Source organism: Salvelinus fontinalis, chromosome 5, assembly GCF_029448725.1.
Source record: "Salvelinus fontinalis isolate EN_2023a chromosome 5, ASM2944872v1, whole genome shotgun sequence".
Classification (NCBI taxonomy): Eukaryota; Metazoa; Chordata; class Actinopteri; order Salmoniformes; family Salmonidae; genus Salvelinus; species Salvelinus fontinalis.
In genome coordinates, this window is record NC_074669.1 from 47820557 (window position 1) to 47838394 (window position 17838).

At 39.2% G+C, this 17838-nt stretch overlaps 1 protein-coding gene across 1 annotated transcript; it reads right to left on the reverse strand.

Moving 5' to 3' along the window:
* Nucleotides 1–8252, reverse strand: LOC129854783 (homeobox protein Dlx3b-like). Its single transcript, XM_055921935.1, has 3 exons — nt 7739–8252; nt 4100–4284; nt 1–2322 (listed from the first exon to the last, which is right to left on the reverse strand). Exons 1-3 carry the CDS (start codon nt 8079–8081, stop codon nt 2002–2004), a joined length of 849 nt encoding a protein of 282 aa, XP_055777910.1. The 5' UTR covers nt 8082–8252; the 3' UTR covers nt 1–2001.
* Nucleotides 8253–17838: the final 9586 nt, after the last annotated feature.

The window sequence follows — 17838 nt, forward strand, 5'->3', positions numbered from 1 at the left end:
TTTTCTGTAAGAGAGTACTGTAATATATGCCATTTATGCAGCAGACACAGTCCACACATTTTGGTATGTGACCCCGGTGAGAATCGAACACACAATTCTGGTGTTGCTAGTGCCATGCTTTAATGAACTGAGCCACATACAGGACCACTGCAAATACATAAGTACAGTACTGCAAATTACAATACATGATTACAATACAGATGGAAGATGTATAATTGCCATCCCCATGAGCGTACCACCCTCCTTCTGGCCATAGAGGAGGCATGCAAGGATTCCAATCCAGACCAATTTAGACCGAATGGTTTTTCCCAAGGTACATGCATAATGAGGATATTTACTGCCATTTCGATCAAAACCTATGGCCAAATGCTCAAGACAGGCTTGATGCAAACTAGTGCCTGCTAAAGATTGTTTCTTTAATTTCTTTCATTTGATTACATTGTGAAAGATGTCTTCAATGATCACACTTTTGATCACACAAAGGATAGAAATGATGGAAATTTGATGTTCAGTCAATTTTCATGGGTAGTGCAAGTGTATAGCCGAATGTAAAACAGTGTAATGTACTGTAATTTACAGTACTGTAGCATACTACATTCAAAGGACAATTTTGAAACATGTATCTTACATGTTTTGGTATTGGATTAAATGGTTGTTAAAATAAATAAATTGAGAATATATCATTATGTTGTGTTTTTGTGATTAAACCAATGTACTAATTATATTTCACAGTTAACATATATTTTGGATCAATGGTTGTGCGGTGAAAGATGTTTACAAATAAAATGAATGCACTATGAAAGGTTTTGAATGTAAGACTGGCTGTGTTGCAAGTGTTTTTGTACTAAAGTTTAAAAATTTCACCACATACTTGTGAAAGTATGATAATTAAAAAACGTGATAATTTAAAAAAAATATATATAAAATGTGATTCCATCTCAATGGAGATCAAGCTCTAAGCGCCTATATATTTATTGGTCTGGACTGTTAATATATAATTTATTCCATTCCATTTTGTCCTTACAACTGCTTCATTGGATCATTTGTATAAAGAAGTCTATGGAAACAAGATTTGAATGTTATCTCAAGGGGTCATTTACATCTGTGTGTGTTTGTGTGTGTAAATATTACATAATTTCAATTGGTGTAAATAGAATTAATAAAAACAAAAACTTTATTATTCACTCAAAAGACTAACTATAAAATATGTGTTTCTCAGGCACCAAAGTGTCACAATTAGATGTTTAAAGTTCTCACATTGAAGTTCTATTAACATATCAATAGAGTATAAAATAGGCTACATTATAAATAACAACCTGAGTTTATGGCTTTTACCAAAGATCTATTGCAAATGCAAAGTACCAAATACACGTTTTTATTTCCTATAGTTCTCTGCAACTTCCAAGAGATGTTTTGTTTTGAACCATTGTGTAATAAGATGTTGTATGGCTCAATATGTGAATTGAGCCTTAATTACATCTATATAAATGCAAGAAATAGCAAGTATAATTTATGAATGTATGAAAATGGTACACACTACTCCCATGTATCTGTGGGTGTTTCATATTGTGAAGAAACAAAGGGTGTTGAATGCACTGACAGTATATATTTGAATAGCTGTAGATCAAAGAATATGTTCAGTTAATGGTCCCACAGTGTTCCACTATAAAGGAAAGTGCCACCAAATAGGCTGCTATTCCATCCATTCTCATATCAAATCTCTCCAACAGAGTGAAATGAGCCACTGATAATATTAGCAACTCATCACTCTAAACATTCATCTAAACAGAACATGGATTTGTCCATTCTTTTTGTATTCAGTTCCTCTGTTTTGAATCCAAAAGGAACAACAGAGACAATACGTCCTTGTGCATGTTTCCCAACTTGTCTGTGAACTTCAGCCCTCTGTATTGGCACACAAATCCCATCACAGCCCTCTAGGCTTTATTTCCAATGAGCGGCCATGTTGTTGGACCACAGTTTGTTCTGATACGTTTTGAATTAGTACACCGCCCCCATATTCTTTGGTGGTGTTGTGTGCTGAAGAACCAGTGATGAGTGCTGTGAGCGTGACTGTGAGGTCTGTTGATACCAGTGATGAGTGTAGTCCTCCACATAACATAGAGAGGAGCTGAGGGAGGGCTGGGGAGCCTGCTCTCTAGTGGCAGGGTCTGTGGGTATACTACTGTTCCAAATGGCCAGGGATGGGGGTGAATTGCAGGACATAGAGTCACTGGCTCCTGGGCTGTGGTCCAGTGGAACTTCCTCGTTTGTGTACAGCTTCTTGAATTTGGAACGCCGATTCTGGAACCAGATCTTGACCTGGAAGAAAACATATTTGAGCTACAGGTTGTTTGGGATGTTTGTACCAGAAAATGTGAAGGTTTGAGTTAAAAATGTATTACCTAGCAAAGTGTTGTAATTTCATATTGACACCCTAGGCCTTATTAGAATAGAATATACCTAATTATGTTGCATTGAAATTGGAATCCAGATGCAAACTTAGATCCATAAATGAAGCTATCAATTACCAGATATGAAAACAAACAGGAAGAGGTTAATAAACCCGGTGGTTTGACATATAATATAAACAATACTGCTTTTTTATCACTTTGGTATAAATTTTACAAGTATGTGGTGAATTGTAAGATACATGTTTCAAATTTGTACTTTGAATGTAGTATGCTCCAGTACTGTAAATAACAGTACATGACACTGTTTCCACATTAAGCTATACACTTGCACTACCCATTAAAATAGACTACACATCAAATGTCCATCATTTCTATCCCATGTGTGATCAAAGGTATGATGATTGAAGACATCTTCACAATGTACTCAAATGAAAGAAATGAAAGAAATATGTTTTAGCAGACACTAGTTTGCATTAAGCCTGTCTTGAGCATTTGGCCATAGGTTCTCATCGAATTTGCAGTAATTATCCTGATTGTTCATGTACCTGGGGAAAAACCTTTTGTCATGGCAAACTTCATTTAGGATACATTTTTATTGTATAGGGAATGCATTTCTTTCTTGTTTTGGACTTTCTGGATTATTTATGCATTGGTATTGTATTGATATTGTATTACTGCACTGTAGGAGCTAAAAACACAAGCATTTCATGCAACTGCTGTAACATTAGCTAATCTGTGTACGTGACCAATAAACCTGATCTGATCTGATCACTGATCAGATTTTTATTTATTTACTGTGAAGTAAAATCATAGTCATCATCATAGTAGTACATTCGAGTATATATCATATTTTTTATGTTTATACTTTACAGACATACTTTTTAATAGGTCTTTCTTAAAATCTGTAGTAGACAAACCAGTTTACATGTACAATCTATAGGTTTACCAAATGTTTAAATGATCATCAATTAAGAACAGTCAGATTAAGTAATAGTAACATGTATTTTAACAAAAGAAAAGTGAATCATATCAAAAGTAATGTGAGTATTGCATTGTGAAAGGAAATTACTTTATATGAACATGTATTGCAATTTGAAACATGTATTTCTAGATGAAACTGTTTAAGTTGGGCTCCTGAGTGGCGCAGCGGTCTAAGGCACTGCATCTCAGTGCAAGAGGTGTCACTACAGTCCCTGGTTTGAATCCAGGCTGTATCACATCCGGCTGTGATTGGGAGTCCCATATAGCGGCGCACAATTGGCCCAGCATCGTCTGGGTTTGGCTGGGGTAGGCCGTCATTGTAAATAAGAATTTGTTCTTAACTGACTTGCCTTACATAAAAGTTTTAAAAAACAACATTTAATTAAGTTTGGTGAAAAAGTGACTATGATTTTGTATGTTGTACTTAGTCGATTGAACATGTGTTAAGAGTTTAAAACAACTGGCTTTTTGAATATCTGTTTTGCGTTTTGTACTAAGAGTTGAAAATGAAAATGTACCACATACTTTTGAAAATGAAAAGCGATAAAAAACCTATAACATCTCAGATGATTCACTAAGTGTAGAATTACAGTATGCCAAAAGATGCCAGTATAGTTCATGGTTTTATTAGACAAAATAACATAAATCATAGAGATATAAATCTCTCAACAGCGTGTCATTACAGTGGTATGTGGCTTCCTCACCTGTGTTTGTGTCACACCGAGATGAGCCGCTAGTTCGGCTCTCTCAGGAAGAGACAAATACTGAGCTCCCTGGAAGCGATGTTGCAACGCAGCGAGCTGGTAACTAGAATATATGGTGCGAGGTTTTCTGATTTTCCTAGGCTTTCCGTTGACCATTCTCACCTCAGGCTCTGGTTCCTCTTTCACTAAAAAATGAAAAATGACAACAGAGCATTAGTAGGCTAAAGGACTTGAGGGGCTCATACATTTACACTAGACCTACAGAGGGCTTCAACAGTAGGCTATAGGCCTATGCCTACAGAAAAAAAAAGTATTATGATAACAGATTAATTAATTGATGACATTTTATAAGTCAACATCATTTAAAAAATATATGATTATGCCTTACATTTTTTTACCAGTTCTGAAATAGGCTTTACTCAATAGCCTAAACAGGGTTTGGTGCACAAAATGTCTCTGTCCAAGATATTACACACTATTATGGGATATGTCACTAATGAGAGAAGATGATTGGTGCATCGAGTATATAGGCTATTTAGCCTTCATGTATTGTTTGTGGTGTTTTCACATGGAGTGACGAAGTCAAAACTCTAAGACAGGCTATTGAGCCAAAAAGCAATGTGTGCCAGACTGACATGTCGTGACACCTGATGTTGATGCATGTGGCTTTGGGCTTAGCCCCGGGCCAATTTCGAAGAGAAAGATTCTTCCTGGAATGTCAATGCTACCAGCTAAACGGTATGTTATAGGGCCTGGATACCTAAACATTGTTAACAACACTAAAATTACCAATGACAACACAAACACAATAGCAGTTCTCTCTCAAATGTGAAGGTTTCAGCTGCTTTGCAAAACCAATTTTGAAAAAAATAAGGAAACCTTTTGCGTTTATAGAATAGGCTACATTTTCATTTGCATTCTAGGCCATATGAACAATTTATATTATTTAAGAGCTTAATAGCATAGTGTGTTATTGCAAAACAATCAAAGTAGACTAGGCCCAATGGGTCATTTGAATTGTAGGATAAAAAGTATATTTCCTGGGAGCTCATCTTAAAGGTCATGAACAGTCAAAATCATGTATTTCATGAAACCAGATCAAAGTATGATGACCAATGTATGAAAAGTATGACTGTTGCTTCTACATTGATCAAATTTGATCATAAAGTTACTGGTCCCCTCCCCCATGTCAAACATTTGGATTCAGGAGGCGGGATTATTAAGGGGATAGGGTATCATCACCTTCATTTTCTCTAACCTAATTTAAATAAGTACCGCCTTGTAACCAACATCGGAGAAGGCGTGGTTGCAAATGGGCATGTGTAACAGTATAGCTTCCGTCCCTCTCCTCGCCCCGATCCAGGGACCCTCTGCACACATCAACAACAGCCACCCTTGAAGCATCGTTACCCATCACGCCACAAAAGACACAGCCCTTGCAGAGCAAGGGGAACAACTACTTCAAGGTCTCAGAGCGAGTGAAGTCACTGATTTAAACGCTATTAGCGCGCACCCCGCTAACCATTTCACATTGGTTACACTCAGCCACCTTTTGACCTCCTCCTTTTCCAGAGCAACCAGTGATCCGGGTCAACAGCATCAATGTAACAGTAACAGTCCCTCTCCTCGCCCCTACCTGGGCTCAAACCAGGGACCCGCTGCAAACATCAACAACAGCCAGCCTCGAAGCATCGTTACCCATTGCTCCACCAAAGCCCTTGCAGAGCAAGGGGAACAACTACTTCAAGGTCTCAGAGCGAGAGACGTCTCCGATTGAAACGCTATTAGCGCGCACCCCGCTAACTAGCTAGCCATTTCACATCGGCTACACATGGTTTATATAGCTAGATAGCTACTTTACTGTGCCGACATTTGGTGGTAGGGTATCAGCAAATATAAATAAAAGTTTGCCATATTCATATATGGCAAAGATACTTTCATGTTTACACTTTCATTTGTGTCTGGCATTAGCTAACTACCGGTTATCTAGGTCTTCAGCCATCATGGAACAAAAGGAAGGGAAGGGTCGTTCAAAACTCTGACAGTTGTCAAGTCAAGACATCCGTTAGTGCTGCTGTGAACCGCATCACAAGAGACATGCCAAACGGGAAATGTATAAAACATTTTTGACATCATTAATGCAATTTCAATGTTGTTTGAGTTGTTTGTATATCAGCAAATTTGCTTGAGATGATTTTACTGCAATACTGCTCAGTGCAACCAAGTTGCTTGAGAGCTCATATATATGCTCCCCGCCCACTCGCCTGTCTTTTCAAACTACCTAGTGGTTAACTATGAGCGAAAAAAAATTATCTCATATTTTGAGCATTTCTATCCAAAACGAATATTATGGGTAATATTTTAGTCACTCAAAAGGCTATTTTACATGGGAATCAGAATGACTGTTTGGTACCTTTAAGAATTTTTTTACAAAAAAACAAATGGGGTAGGATTTAGCTCATTTTCTTTTAATTATAAGTTGTCACACATCACATATTGTTAGCTTTGCAGCCTAGAAAGCAGAATAGCAAAAAAAAAATGTTTTTTTTCCTTACAGATTTTTTGTTATCACGTGAAGTAAATGTGATAACATGTGAAACAAGTAAAAGCAACACGTGATAACATGAAAGTACACGTGAAATCATTTCAGCACATGTGAAAACATATTATATGAAATAAATCTGACAATATGGCAGCCTGAAAACATGGTTAAAACTATAATTGTGATATCATGGATCAATAGCTCTGTCTATGAATTTGAGAGTGGTTACATTTCTCCAGGCCAATCTCTCAACATTTCTAAACTTACTACTGACTTTTCAACATGACCCCACCTGGGATTTGAACTACACCACCTGGGTTGTGCTGCTCTTTCTGCTGTGCCACAGTCTCCTACAGATTAATGAACATAATACATCTCTGCATTTAGCAAAAGACTGCCACCTGCACTGCTATCATTTAATCTGACTATTCTTTCATCATTGATTTCATGTATGTACTTATCTCAACATTTTGAGGGTTTTCTGTATAGTTGTCTAATGTTGGTGGGGCATATTATTCTGTTTTAATGTTACTCCTGAATCACTCTGATAAATATAATAGTATTTCTTGAGTGTATTATACAAAGCTGAGATTTACTTTTAAGTCCAGTGTAGGAATACAGGTGAACTCAGTCATTTACACAGACATGGTGGCATAGTAGGAAGTTCTGAATGCCATGAACAACGAGGTCTTGAATTCATATCCCACATGAGGACATGTTGAATAATAATTACTGTATAAACATGCACAATGTAGTCATGTATGTATAATACTGTAGGTAGGCCTAATTTTGTTGATCAATTATTCAAAATCAGTAGTAGGCTAACTTACACTATTTTCGAAACCGTTGAACTCCCCCCAAATTAATGCCTAACACCAATAATAGGTTGACCAAATGTATATTCGATTCATATCAATTTAAATAGGCCCATTTAAATTATGTGGCATAAAGGTTGGTCCTCGTTGTCGATAAGCGATAGCCTACGCATTTGGGATGGTTAATTTAACATGGGCCACATTGACACTATTAATAAACATAACTTCGAGACAACTCTTTATTCACCAAAAATGGCAACGCGTCTCATGCGTAAATCTTACCGATATCTTGGAGATGTGACTGTATGTCCCGGGTATAATGAGCGTATTGCTTATGGGGATAAGGGTATTCCGATTTTGCAATGTAGGCCCCCGATACCCCAATCCCATGGAGATTGTAATGGTGATGATACGAGTATGGCTTCATTGGTTGCGAGTAGGACTGGCAGTGGCTGGGGTAGTAGCCGTGGTGGCTGTGCATCGTCTGGCCGCTGTAGAACCCCATGTCCATGGGAGAAGACTTTGGCAGCGTCGGGAAATCATTGGAGCCCGGGTGACAGCTCACTGTAGCGTGGAGATCAGACGATAGGCTCGATGCCGCCTTCTCAGAAGTAGTTCCATTCATCCTGCACCGCTCTCCTTCACTCTCCTAATAAAACCCTCCAGAAGTGTGGAGACTTGTAAGAAAGCCGTAGTAAATTGAAATACAAGTTTGAAAAGAAAACATCAACTCCCCAAAATAAAACCAAAACAATAGGCCTATTGTGGAGCATCGAACTCCTCCGAGCCAATCCAATGTCCCTCCGCGAGACTGCACTGCACTGTGGCGGCACCCAACCCAACTGAACTCAAAGTTACAGAGCGAGGGGAGTGGATGCTTCATTCCCATTGGTTCCAAACAGCCTCTGCTTCGTTTACCCTGAGGGCTAAACTCGAACATTTCCAGAACCACCCCCGGCCCGAACCACAGTCCCACAACCTTTCTAAAAGTAGAAGATACATTTTCTGTTGGATGTGTTTATTAGGAGTAACTAATACATGTTTAGTCTGTCTGCAACAAGGATTTGCACCATTCTTCAGTGGAGTTGTGTATAACAAAAAGAAAAACGTAGCCTATATATATATATTTGTTTTACCTTTATTTAACTAGGCAAGTCAGTTAAGAACAAATTCTTATTTTCAATGACGGCCTAGGAACAGTGGGTTAACTGCCTTGCTCAGGGGCAGAACAACATATTTGCACCTTGTCAGCTCAGGGATTCTAGCTTGCAACCTTTCGATTGCAAGTCCAACGCTCTAAGCACTATGCTACCTCCCGCCCCTATATGCATAGGTTTGGGCCTAGGCTACTTAATCATGGGCTTTTAGATCAATTTGATAGACTAAGTCCTCTTTAGGTTGGCTCGTGACTTGCCCTAAGGCCTTTCCCTAGGTGTGGCAGCCCTAGAATTGTGTCATCACTAGTTACCACAACCAATAAGTGATAAACCCCGCCTATTTCTACCATTTATCTTCTTAAAATCTGATTTTAAACCTACCCGTAACCCTAACCTTAACCATACTGCTAACCATATGCCTAACGCTATTTCTTTTCATCAATATTTACGATAGCCTATAGCCAATTTTGACTTTGTGACTGTGGTAACTAGTGGAAACCCTAGACGTGGCCATCCCATGCACATCCTCCAAAACAACCCAAAAAGTGTGTCAATTACACCAAGGTTTGGATAAATCAAGGTAGCGTGTGTGTAATTCGACTTCGCTGATTATCAGATATGCAGCAAATGATGGCCTACCAGCCTAACAAAACGCAATTAACTCATATAACCTATAGATAATGTAAAGTGAAACCAAGTGAAACTCTCATGAAGGTGTGTAAAAAAGAAACATCAACTTTCGCTTTCCTCTTTTAACTTCAATGGTTGAACGTTTTTAACTGTTGTCTATTAGCAGTGGACCAGGTTCTACAGAGTCCCTTGGGGATCATGATAGGGAATTAAAACAGCCAGGCTAATCAGTTCCCTCGGGTTTTATCCATTCCCTCAGTTTTTTTATTTGTTCTCTCTATTTTATTATCAATTCCCTGTTTTTTAGTCCTTAAATTGTTCGTTTTTGTTCATATTAAATTACTCCTGGACAACTTGTGGATTTATGTAGCCTCTCTCTCAGCATGGTCTCATAGACTAGACATAACATAGTAACTTTAAATCTGGTACATTCAAATTAGTGTGATATGTGACATTTGGTATGGAGTTTGAATCTCATCACAGACAATTTTAGCTAATAAGCAACTTCAACTACTTACTACTTTTTAGCTCCTTTGCAACTACTTAGCATGTTAGCTAACCTTTCCCTAACTCTAACTTTAACCCTTTAACTTAACTCCTAAATTAACCCTAACCCATAGCCTAGTTAACTAGCCAGCTAGAATTCGTAACATATCATACATTTTTTAAGTTTGTAAGATATAATACGAATTGTAATTCATAACATATCACACTAAATGGGTGATAGAATCCAAAAATGTATACATACCATACGAAACATACCATACTAAATCTCGGATTTGCATACAGAATAATACAAAATGCCCTGAAACCAGCTTGGATCTCTAAATATAAATATACATAAATATGCATGGTCATAGGTCTTGAAGCTATCATCCGCCTAGTATATAGACTTTTCCTTTTGAAGGACTGTCTGTAACTATTCTAAGCCTAACCACCTCCGAGGCCTGAGCCCTAAGCCTAACCTCTCTGACCCACATGCCTAATCCTAACCACTCCTGAGGCCTGAGCCCTATCCTCTCTGGACACTGTGCTGAACCCTAACCACCCTAACCACCCCAGAGACCTGAATCCCAACCCTAACCTTTCTGGCACTTAAAACCCAACCATAACCACTCCGGAGACCTGATTCCTAACCTTAACCTCTCTGGTCCCCATACCTAACCCCAACCATTCCTGAGGCCTGAGTCCTAACCCTAAACCTCCTTGGTTCTCATGCCTAACCCTAAACTCTAGGGAGATCCAGTCCTTTTTCCCACATGATAAGTTTAATTGACACATTTACCTACAACTATAAAAAAATATTTGTCTACAAATTATTTTGAATATGCCCCCCCTATTTTCTTATGGCAAAATACACCCCCCTTCCCCCTCTTCTTATTTTTCTTTTCATTTCTTTTTTCTTTTGTTCTTTGTGTAAGTTTTTTTTTCTTCATTTTGAAGGGATGGTTATATGTACGATGACCTGTGCCTGTGCTCACTTGACATCTACGGATGACAAGTGTACTTTCCCCTAACCAAACCCTAGCCTAGCTGACGCTAGCCAGCTAGCTAATGTTAGCCAGCTAGCCAGAATTTGTAACATATTATACGTTTAGTAAAAACATATTGCAGCTAAATGTAATTCTATTTAGTTAATTACATGCTTCAAATGGTGATGATAACTGACCATTTAATATCTTATTTCCAGTTTCCGGGTTTTCATAGGTCGCCGAATTATAAAGGGCAAATAATAGGTAATGGGCGTGTAAAACCCCTCAATTAGTCTAAGTTATTTCAATAGCCGAAAAGCCAGGAGCCTCACTAGCAGCCATACCTGAATGATGCATGTTTATGATGCAAACCAAATAGGCTACACTTTGTGAAGACTCGGATTGATGCAACTTTGACAACATGAACATTTGGCAATTTTGTGAGCCACATCTCCGCGACATCGTGCAGTGCATAAAGTTAGGACCATATGTCCAGTAAAACATGGTGCAGCCAAACACCTGGATGTGTTTGTTGTTTCGATTCAGCAACCTTTCGGTAACTAGCCCAACGCTCTAACCACTAGGCTACCTGCCGCCCCTTAAAGGCTACGTTTTGTTCAATATCTATGAGATCATCCTCAATAGCTAACATCACTTTTTGTGAATTTTGAAGAATTTATGTAAAGCCTCATTTTTTGGGAGGGGGGGGGGGGGGGTGGGGTCAACGACTTACATCCCTTTATACGCAAAAAGACAATTTGATGGAAACATCTCTGGTGGTAAAATGCGCATAGGTCCTATTGTTTTTATGCGGATTTGAGAAAATTGGCATTAAAATCTGGCGCCAACCTGGCTAGTAACCACGTTTACATTCACCGTTTTTATGTGAGTGGTCATACTGTAGCCTATATATTTTTTTTCTAAACAGCTGTGTTGGAAACAGGAAGTTTCAGTACACTTTTATAAATGCCAACAGCTAATTTGTTCGTCTGACACGGTGGGATCTTTTTGTGTCGGTAAAACGTATTATGCGCGAAATGGGGGTGGAAAGCCTTTATGCGCAGATATTGATATAGCGTATAACCATCACATTTATAGGCGGAAATCCCAGGGGGGACGGGGGGGACACGACCCCCCCATCTTGGGAAAAATATGATTTGTCCCCCCCCAATATATCACTGTAAACATAACTATGTAATTTCAATAATATTAATAATACGCAATGAAAGCACTTGTGCTGATTATAGACACTTAATAGCGCATTTAAATTTCAAAAGATTGCGACCCCCCCCGCCCTTTGCCTCACAATGGTTTGATCCACTGCCAGTTCTTTAGCTGGCAAGGTAATAAAGGGTTCGTATCTACTGTCCGAAAGGGACATGTACGTAACTGACGTGAGGTAATCCAGTCAATCCATAGCAGGTCCATAGCAATGTTATTTATTTATTTTTATGTTGGCAGGGTTCACACACTAGTTGAATTTGTAGAGCTAGCGCGCAAACTAAAGCAAACATTAACTATCAAGCTAGCTAGTACCTATTCCATTTATGTGGCGTCGTCAAAGATGGAATCTTTGCTATCGTCAGTTTATTCCAAGATCAGCATGCAGCTGTAGTGCTTCGACGTCCCTGTGATAAGGTTAGCAATAAACTGAAGTCCAAACTGAACAGAACAGAACTACACTCTCTTCTACCATTGTCTTAAATATATATAATGGTCTCGTTGCAAAAGATAAATTGTCGCTAGTGAACTTTTTTTATTTTATTTTATTTCACCTTTATTTAACCAGGTAGCAAAGATTATAGCAAACACACAGAAACGGAATTGGTGCTCGCTAGCTTTACAAATTCAGCTATTGTTGGAAGCCAGCCAATATGAAACAAACTATTTAAATTACAAAAGGTTGCAGCATGTGTTGTGTAAATGTGTGTGTGTGCAGCTAGGCCAGCCAGCCAGCCAGGTAGAAAAATGGCAGAAACAAGTAAGAAGACGGACATCAGAGTATTTGTCAGTACACCAAAACGCATAGTAAGAACTCTAGTATCCTATTATCTCAAAGACTAGTTGATAAAATGTTCATAAGAAAGAAGTGTAATGGGAATGGAAATGTTTCACAATGATGTCATTAGGCAGAGCAGGCAACAGATGGCACACAGATAGCAGAGTTGGGGACAGATATGCAGGGACAGACTGGTAGACAGGGAGTCTCAGGTAAGTTTGTTGAGTCTTTGTTTGGCAACATTATGAAAGGTTCTCAATTTTTTTGACTTGTAAAATAGGGACATTATTGGAAAATGCCATGGATACCCCCACTCTCAACTTAAACTGGTGACTAAACTAAGATTTGTTTACGGCAATGGTATTGCTGTTGTGATTAATTGTGTAGTTTTGGGTACCGGTAGTTAGGAGTACGGCAAACACCTTATTTATTTTCTAGGAGACAGACTGAGTCAGTTAGGGTGGTGAAAGGGAACGAGCCAGGGAGAGAGACTTCAGAGGACAGTGTCACAGCCACGGCAGGACCAAGTGTCACCCTTGTTGCCAGCAGCACCAGTATAGGGGACAGTGGCACAGCATTGTCCAGTTACCACAGTGATGGCACAAAACCATATCAGCCACACCCACAATTTATAGAACCGCAAACTCTTGCCAACAGAGTGTTGACGTTTCAAGAGAGATGGTTTCGCGATTTCCCCTGGCTACATTATAATCCATCAATAAAAGGAGTGTTGTGTTTTCACTGTAGCCAAGGGTTTTCAAGCCAGCCATCTTTTGGCCAAAGAGCTGATGCTGCCTTCATTAGTGCAGGATTTAGGAACTGGAGAAAAGGCATTGAAAAATTCACAGCACATCAAAATTGCCAAACCCACCGCTACTTTGTAATTGTAACAGCACACCAGCTAAATCCAATCAGTGTCCAGTTATGTCCAGCGCGTGGGGTAAACAGCTGGATGACGCAAGGCATTGCTTGATGAAAATTGTTAGTTCGGTGCGGCATGTAGTAAGACAGGGACAAGCCTTTAGAGGCCACACGGATGACAGTGGGAATTTATACCAGATTTTGAAACTTAGGGCAGAAGAGGATGATCCCATTTTACTGAAGTGGTTAACAGAGCGTACCACAATGTACACAGGCCCCAAAGCACAGAATGAAATTCTGAACATCATGGCCAATAGTCATTCGAGGCATTGCAGCTGAGATTAGGTCTCTTCCGATTGTACAATTTTCATTAATTGTTGATGGTACTCAAGATGTCTCTGGTGCTGAACAGGAGAATGTCTGTCTGCGTTATGTTGACCATGACCTTGTCCCTCACAAGGAGTTTATTGGGCTATACAGGGTGTCGGAGACAACAGGCGAGGGCATTGCGAAAGTGCCAACTGATGTGTTGTTGAGGAAACCCGCAAACATATGCTCGGTTCTTTTGTTCAGTAGTGTGTATAGCAGTGGTTCTCAACCTTTTTGGGGTACTGGAACCCCTGCATATTTTGAGGCAAGGCAGGCAAGGTTTTGAGCGGTCCTCAGGGACCTCCACCCCCTCTATATTATATGTAAACTTACTGGAAACCTTGTGGTACTGACTACATTCATTACACTTTTTTATTTCACGGACTCCTTGCAATTAGTCCATGGACCCCTGTTTGAGAACCCATGGTATAATTGATAGTTGTTCTTTTGTTTAGTAGTTTTCAGTACACTTACAAATGATTTATTTCATGTTATTTTATTTAAAATTGCATACTTTGTGCGACATACTTGTCCATAGCTGCTGTTTGAAGAGTTGAGACACTGACTGAAGGATATTTTGGTTGATTTATTTGGGTTTTTCATTGAAGTAGTTATTTTGCTTTTAGAACTGTACTTATTTTAAGCTTTTTGTTCTTGCAAAGATATTGTAATAGACTCAGGCCAGGTGGACATATTTAATGACTATATAAATGTATCAGAAAAAGTCAAATTAAAAGGTCAATTCAATACGGAGACCAACTTTGTGATGGTTCTCAATGGAGATTCTTTTAGATGTGATCACACCATGTTCATTGTATTTATGAAAACTACACCCATACAGTGTACAGTACCATTGTCACCTACTGACCTTTCTTGATATTGCTGGTTGTAAGTACGAATACCTGCATACATACTGGACTGGTAAGGAGCACTGCTATAACTATTATTAGTAGTAGAATTATAATGATTTAAACATTTGAACAAGTTGTGAAAACCCTTCAGTTAACTACTGTACCTATCAATTATCCAGTTGTAGGAATTATGGTTCCTCAATATACATTTAACAACGTATGCTATGTGTTACAGCACTACTTTTGGTGTCCCCCTCAGGAATTGCTCTTGAGAAAATTTTATGTAATTGTCCCCTCCAAAGTTGATCTCAGATTTTCGCCCCTGATCACATCTAAGTAAACTTGGAGTCACGCGATGATATGGTGTGTTGTTCTCCCACTATGACTCGTGAAAACATGCAGTTTGTTAGGCTACAGATGAAATACATTGATTCACTTCAGTGTGGTGAACGTGCACGGCGATGCGTTTTATGCCGGTTTCCAATAAATATCTCGGGTGACATGAGGATCGATGCTTGACTGCCGTTTGACAAATACAAATATTCTCGCTATTATCCATAATAATCTCATCATGTCAACGAGCCTACCCGCACAGGCACTGTATCTTAGAGCGCATGTGCCAAGACCAGAATAGACACATTTTATATTTAACGCAAGCTACTGAGCTATTTGCTTTGTTGCAATTACAATATGTTCAATTTGAAATTTGCCAGGCTAGGGTATTGATAGCTAAAGAACTCCGAAGTACAGATTTAAGGTCATGAAGCAGAATTCCTGCCTAGGGATGAGAACACATCATTACACCATATTTGCACCCGGAGTGATTTTGCATGCCCGTTACTATTATTTGCCCTTATGATTCAGAGGCATATAAAAACTCTATGGCATATGGAAATAAGCTATTGAATGGTCAGTGGTCATCACCATTTGAAGCATGTAATTAAATAAAATTACAATTTTGGCTGCAATATGTTATCGGCCAAATGGGACCATCATGGTAGCCTAAAGAGAAGAGGGAACTAATAAAACATGAGGGAATGGATAAACCTTGGAAGCAAATAAAGAGAGGAAACTAATAGAAAAGAGGGGGGGGGGGGGGGAAGAGGGAATGGATTAGCCTGGCTGTTTATTTTTCTCCACCAATACCCCTACGTGGTTCCATAAAGGTTAATTAGGTGAGATATAAAATGCAGTCTTATTCATGATTAGGTTAGACCATTTTTGAAGTTTGAAAACATCTGACAAACTTTGATTTTGGAGTGAAATGTTTCTTGAATAAGCATGTAGCCTGTTATTTCATAGTACTTTTGTCAGACAGTAGGCACACCAATTACAACGTGAACATGGCTCAAGCAGAGCGTGAAGGATTTATAAGACATATATATATTAACAAATTAGTCAATCTAAAGAGATTATTTTCCCCTTTCATCTGTGACCCAACTAGAAAACGATGTTTCACTTGTGAAAATCCTAATCCAATAGTGCTCCCTGGTGTCTGATAAGTGTAGCTACATAATGCCATTCATTTGTAACCTGTGCACCTTTTGGTGTATGTCCCAGATGACACCCTATTCCCTATATGGTTTACTACTTTAGGCCAGGCCCCATAGGGCTCCGGTCAAAAGTAGTAAACCATATAGGGAACAGGGTGTCATGTGGGACACAACACTGGGCTATGTTAAGATGCCCTAGCTGCGTAAAATGGTTTGGTGAACAGACCCCAGAGTCGTTGCAGCTCTGACTGTTCAATCACCATTTGCCTGTTTGAGTTGTCTAAAATTGAATAAAATGTAACAATTAATTGACCCTGATAAATGCAGCACATATGCTGAACCTGATAACATATGCAAGAAAAAAATCTATATACAAAGACACGATAGATTTGAAAACAAATCAAGGTATTTCTTGATTATTGTAATAGGCAATGGGCAAAAACGAGGCAAAGTCCATCTAGTTTAGGTCCTTCAAACAGAAAATTAAGCTGTGACATTCAATATATTTATTAGCACTTGTCTTTTATCTGTCTCATGGGAAATGGTCGACTAGTAGTCCTTGCAAAAAGTAGTCCCCAAACCTTACAGCTTTTAGCTGTAAGCCCCGTTTCTTTTAATACATGAGGAATAAACAACAAAACTCACTCTCCCTGTCAGCCAGTCACAACACATACAACCAGGTCAATCACCACCACTCACAAAAGCACACAGAGGGCTTATTTTATTCTCGTTTAGTGTAATAAAAAAAGGGGATGGGCAGGGTGTTAGCATGGCAAACCTGACAGACACACACCTGCCAACATTATGTACAAACTGGAATTGGAGGCAGGGAGGGGAAACAATTACACCTGGATTAAAATACTATTAGAGATCATATCAGGTACTTTATTTGTTCTCGATTGAGCTAACCTGTTAAAATGGAACAAATAGAAAGTCCCAAAAAGGAAAACCACACCCTCCTGGCACCCCAGGCAGGATAAAACAAACGCTCAATACTTGAATGATTTTCAAACAATATATTAACCCAGGTCTGGAAACTATAAAACGGTGTGGCGATGACTTCGTCCTTTTCCTGTGGCGTGTTCGCAGGGACAGTGGTCTGTTTTATCTGTAAACTCTGGCACAAAGCCAGCAGACCCAGATTGCCGTCTGTGTGTGTTGGGGGGATGAAGGCAAGAAAACATATGGGTTTGCCAGGGGTTGTTTGGCAACAGAACTGAACCTTTTGGCAACGTAAGCCCACCAATTACACTCTTTCAGAGATCTTTCATACATGTTATGTATATGTTTGTTTCTTTATTGTTCATTTTTTACAAGATTCCCTGATGGTCGGCAAGGAGGGGGATGCCGAGGAACATAGAAACCTTTGATGGAGATGCCAGTAGTTGTAATGTCCATTGGGGGAAAAACAGTTTAAAAAAAATGTGCCCAGTCTGAATTGAAGAGGGGTGGGGCAGCCTAGCCCTGTCAGTTTGTGTGTTGGTCGGTTGGTTTATTTGCTTGCTGGGTTGTTTGAGTCCAAACACCCCCCCCCCCCCACTCTCTCCCCT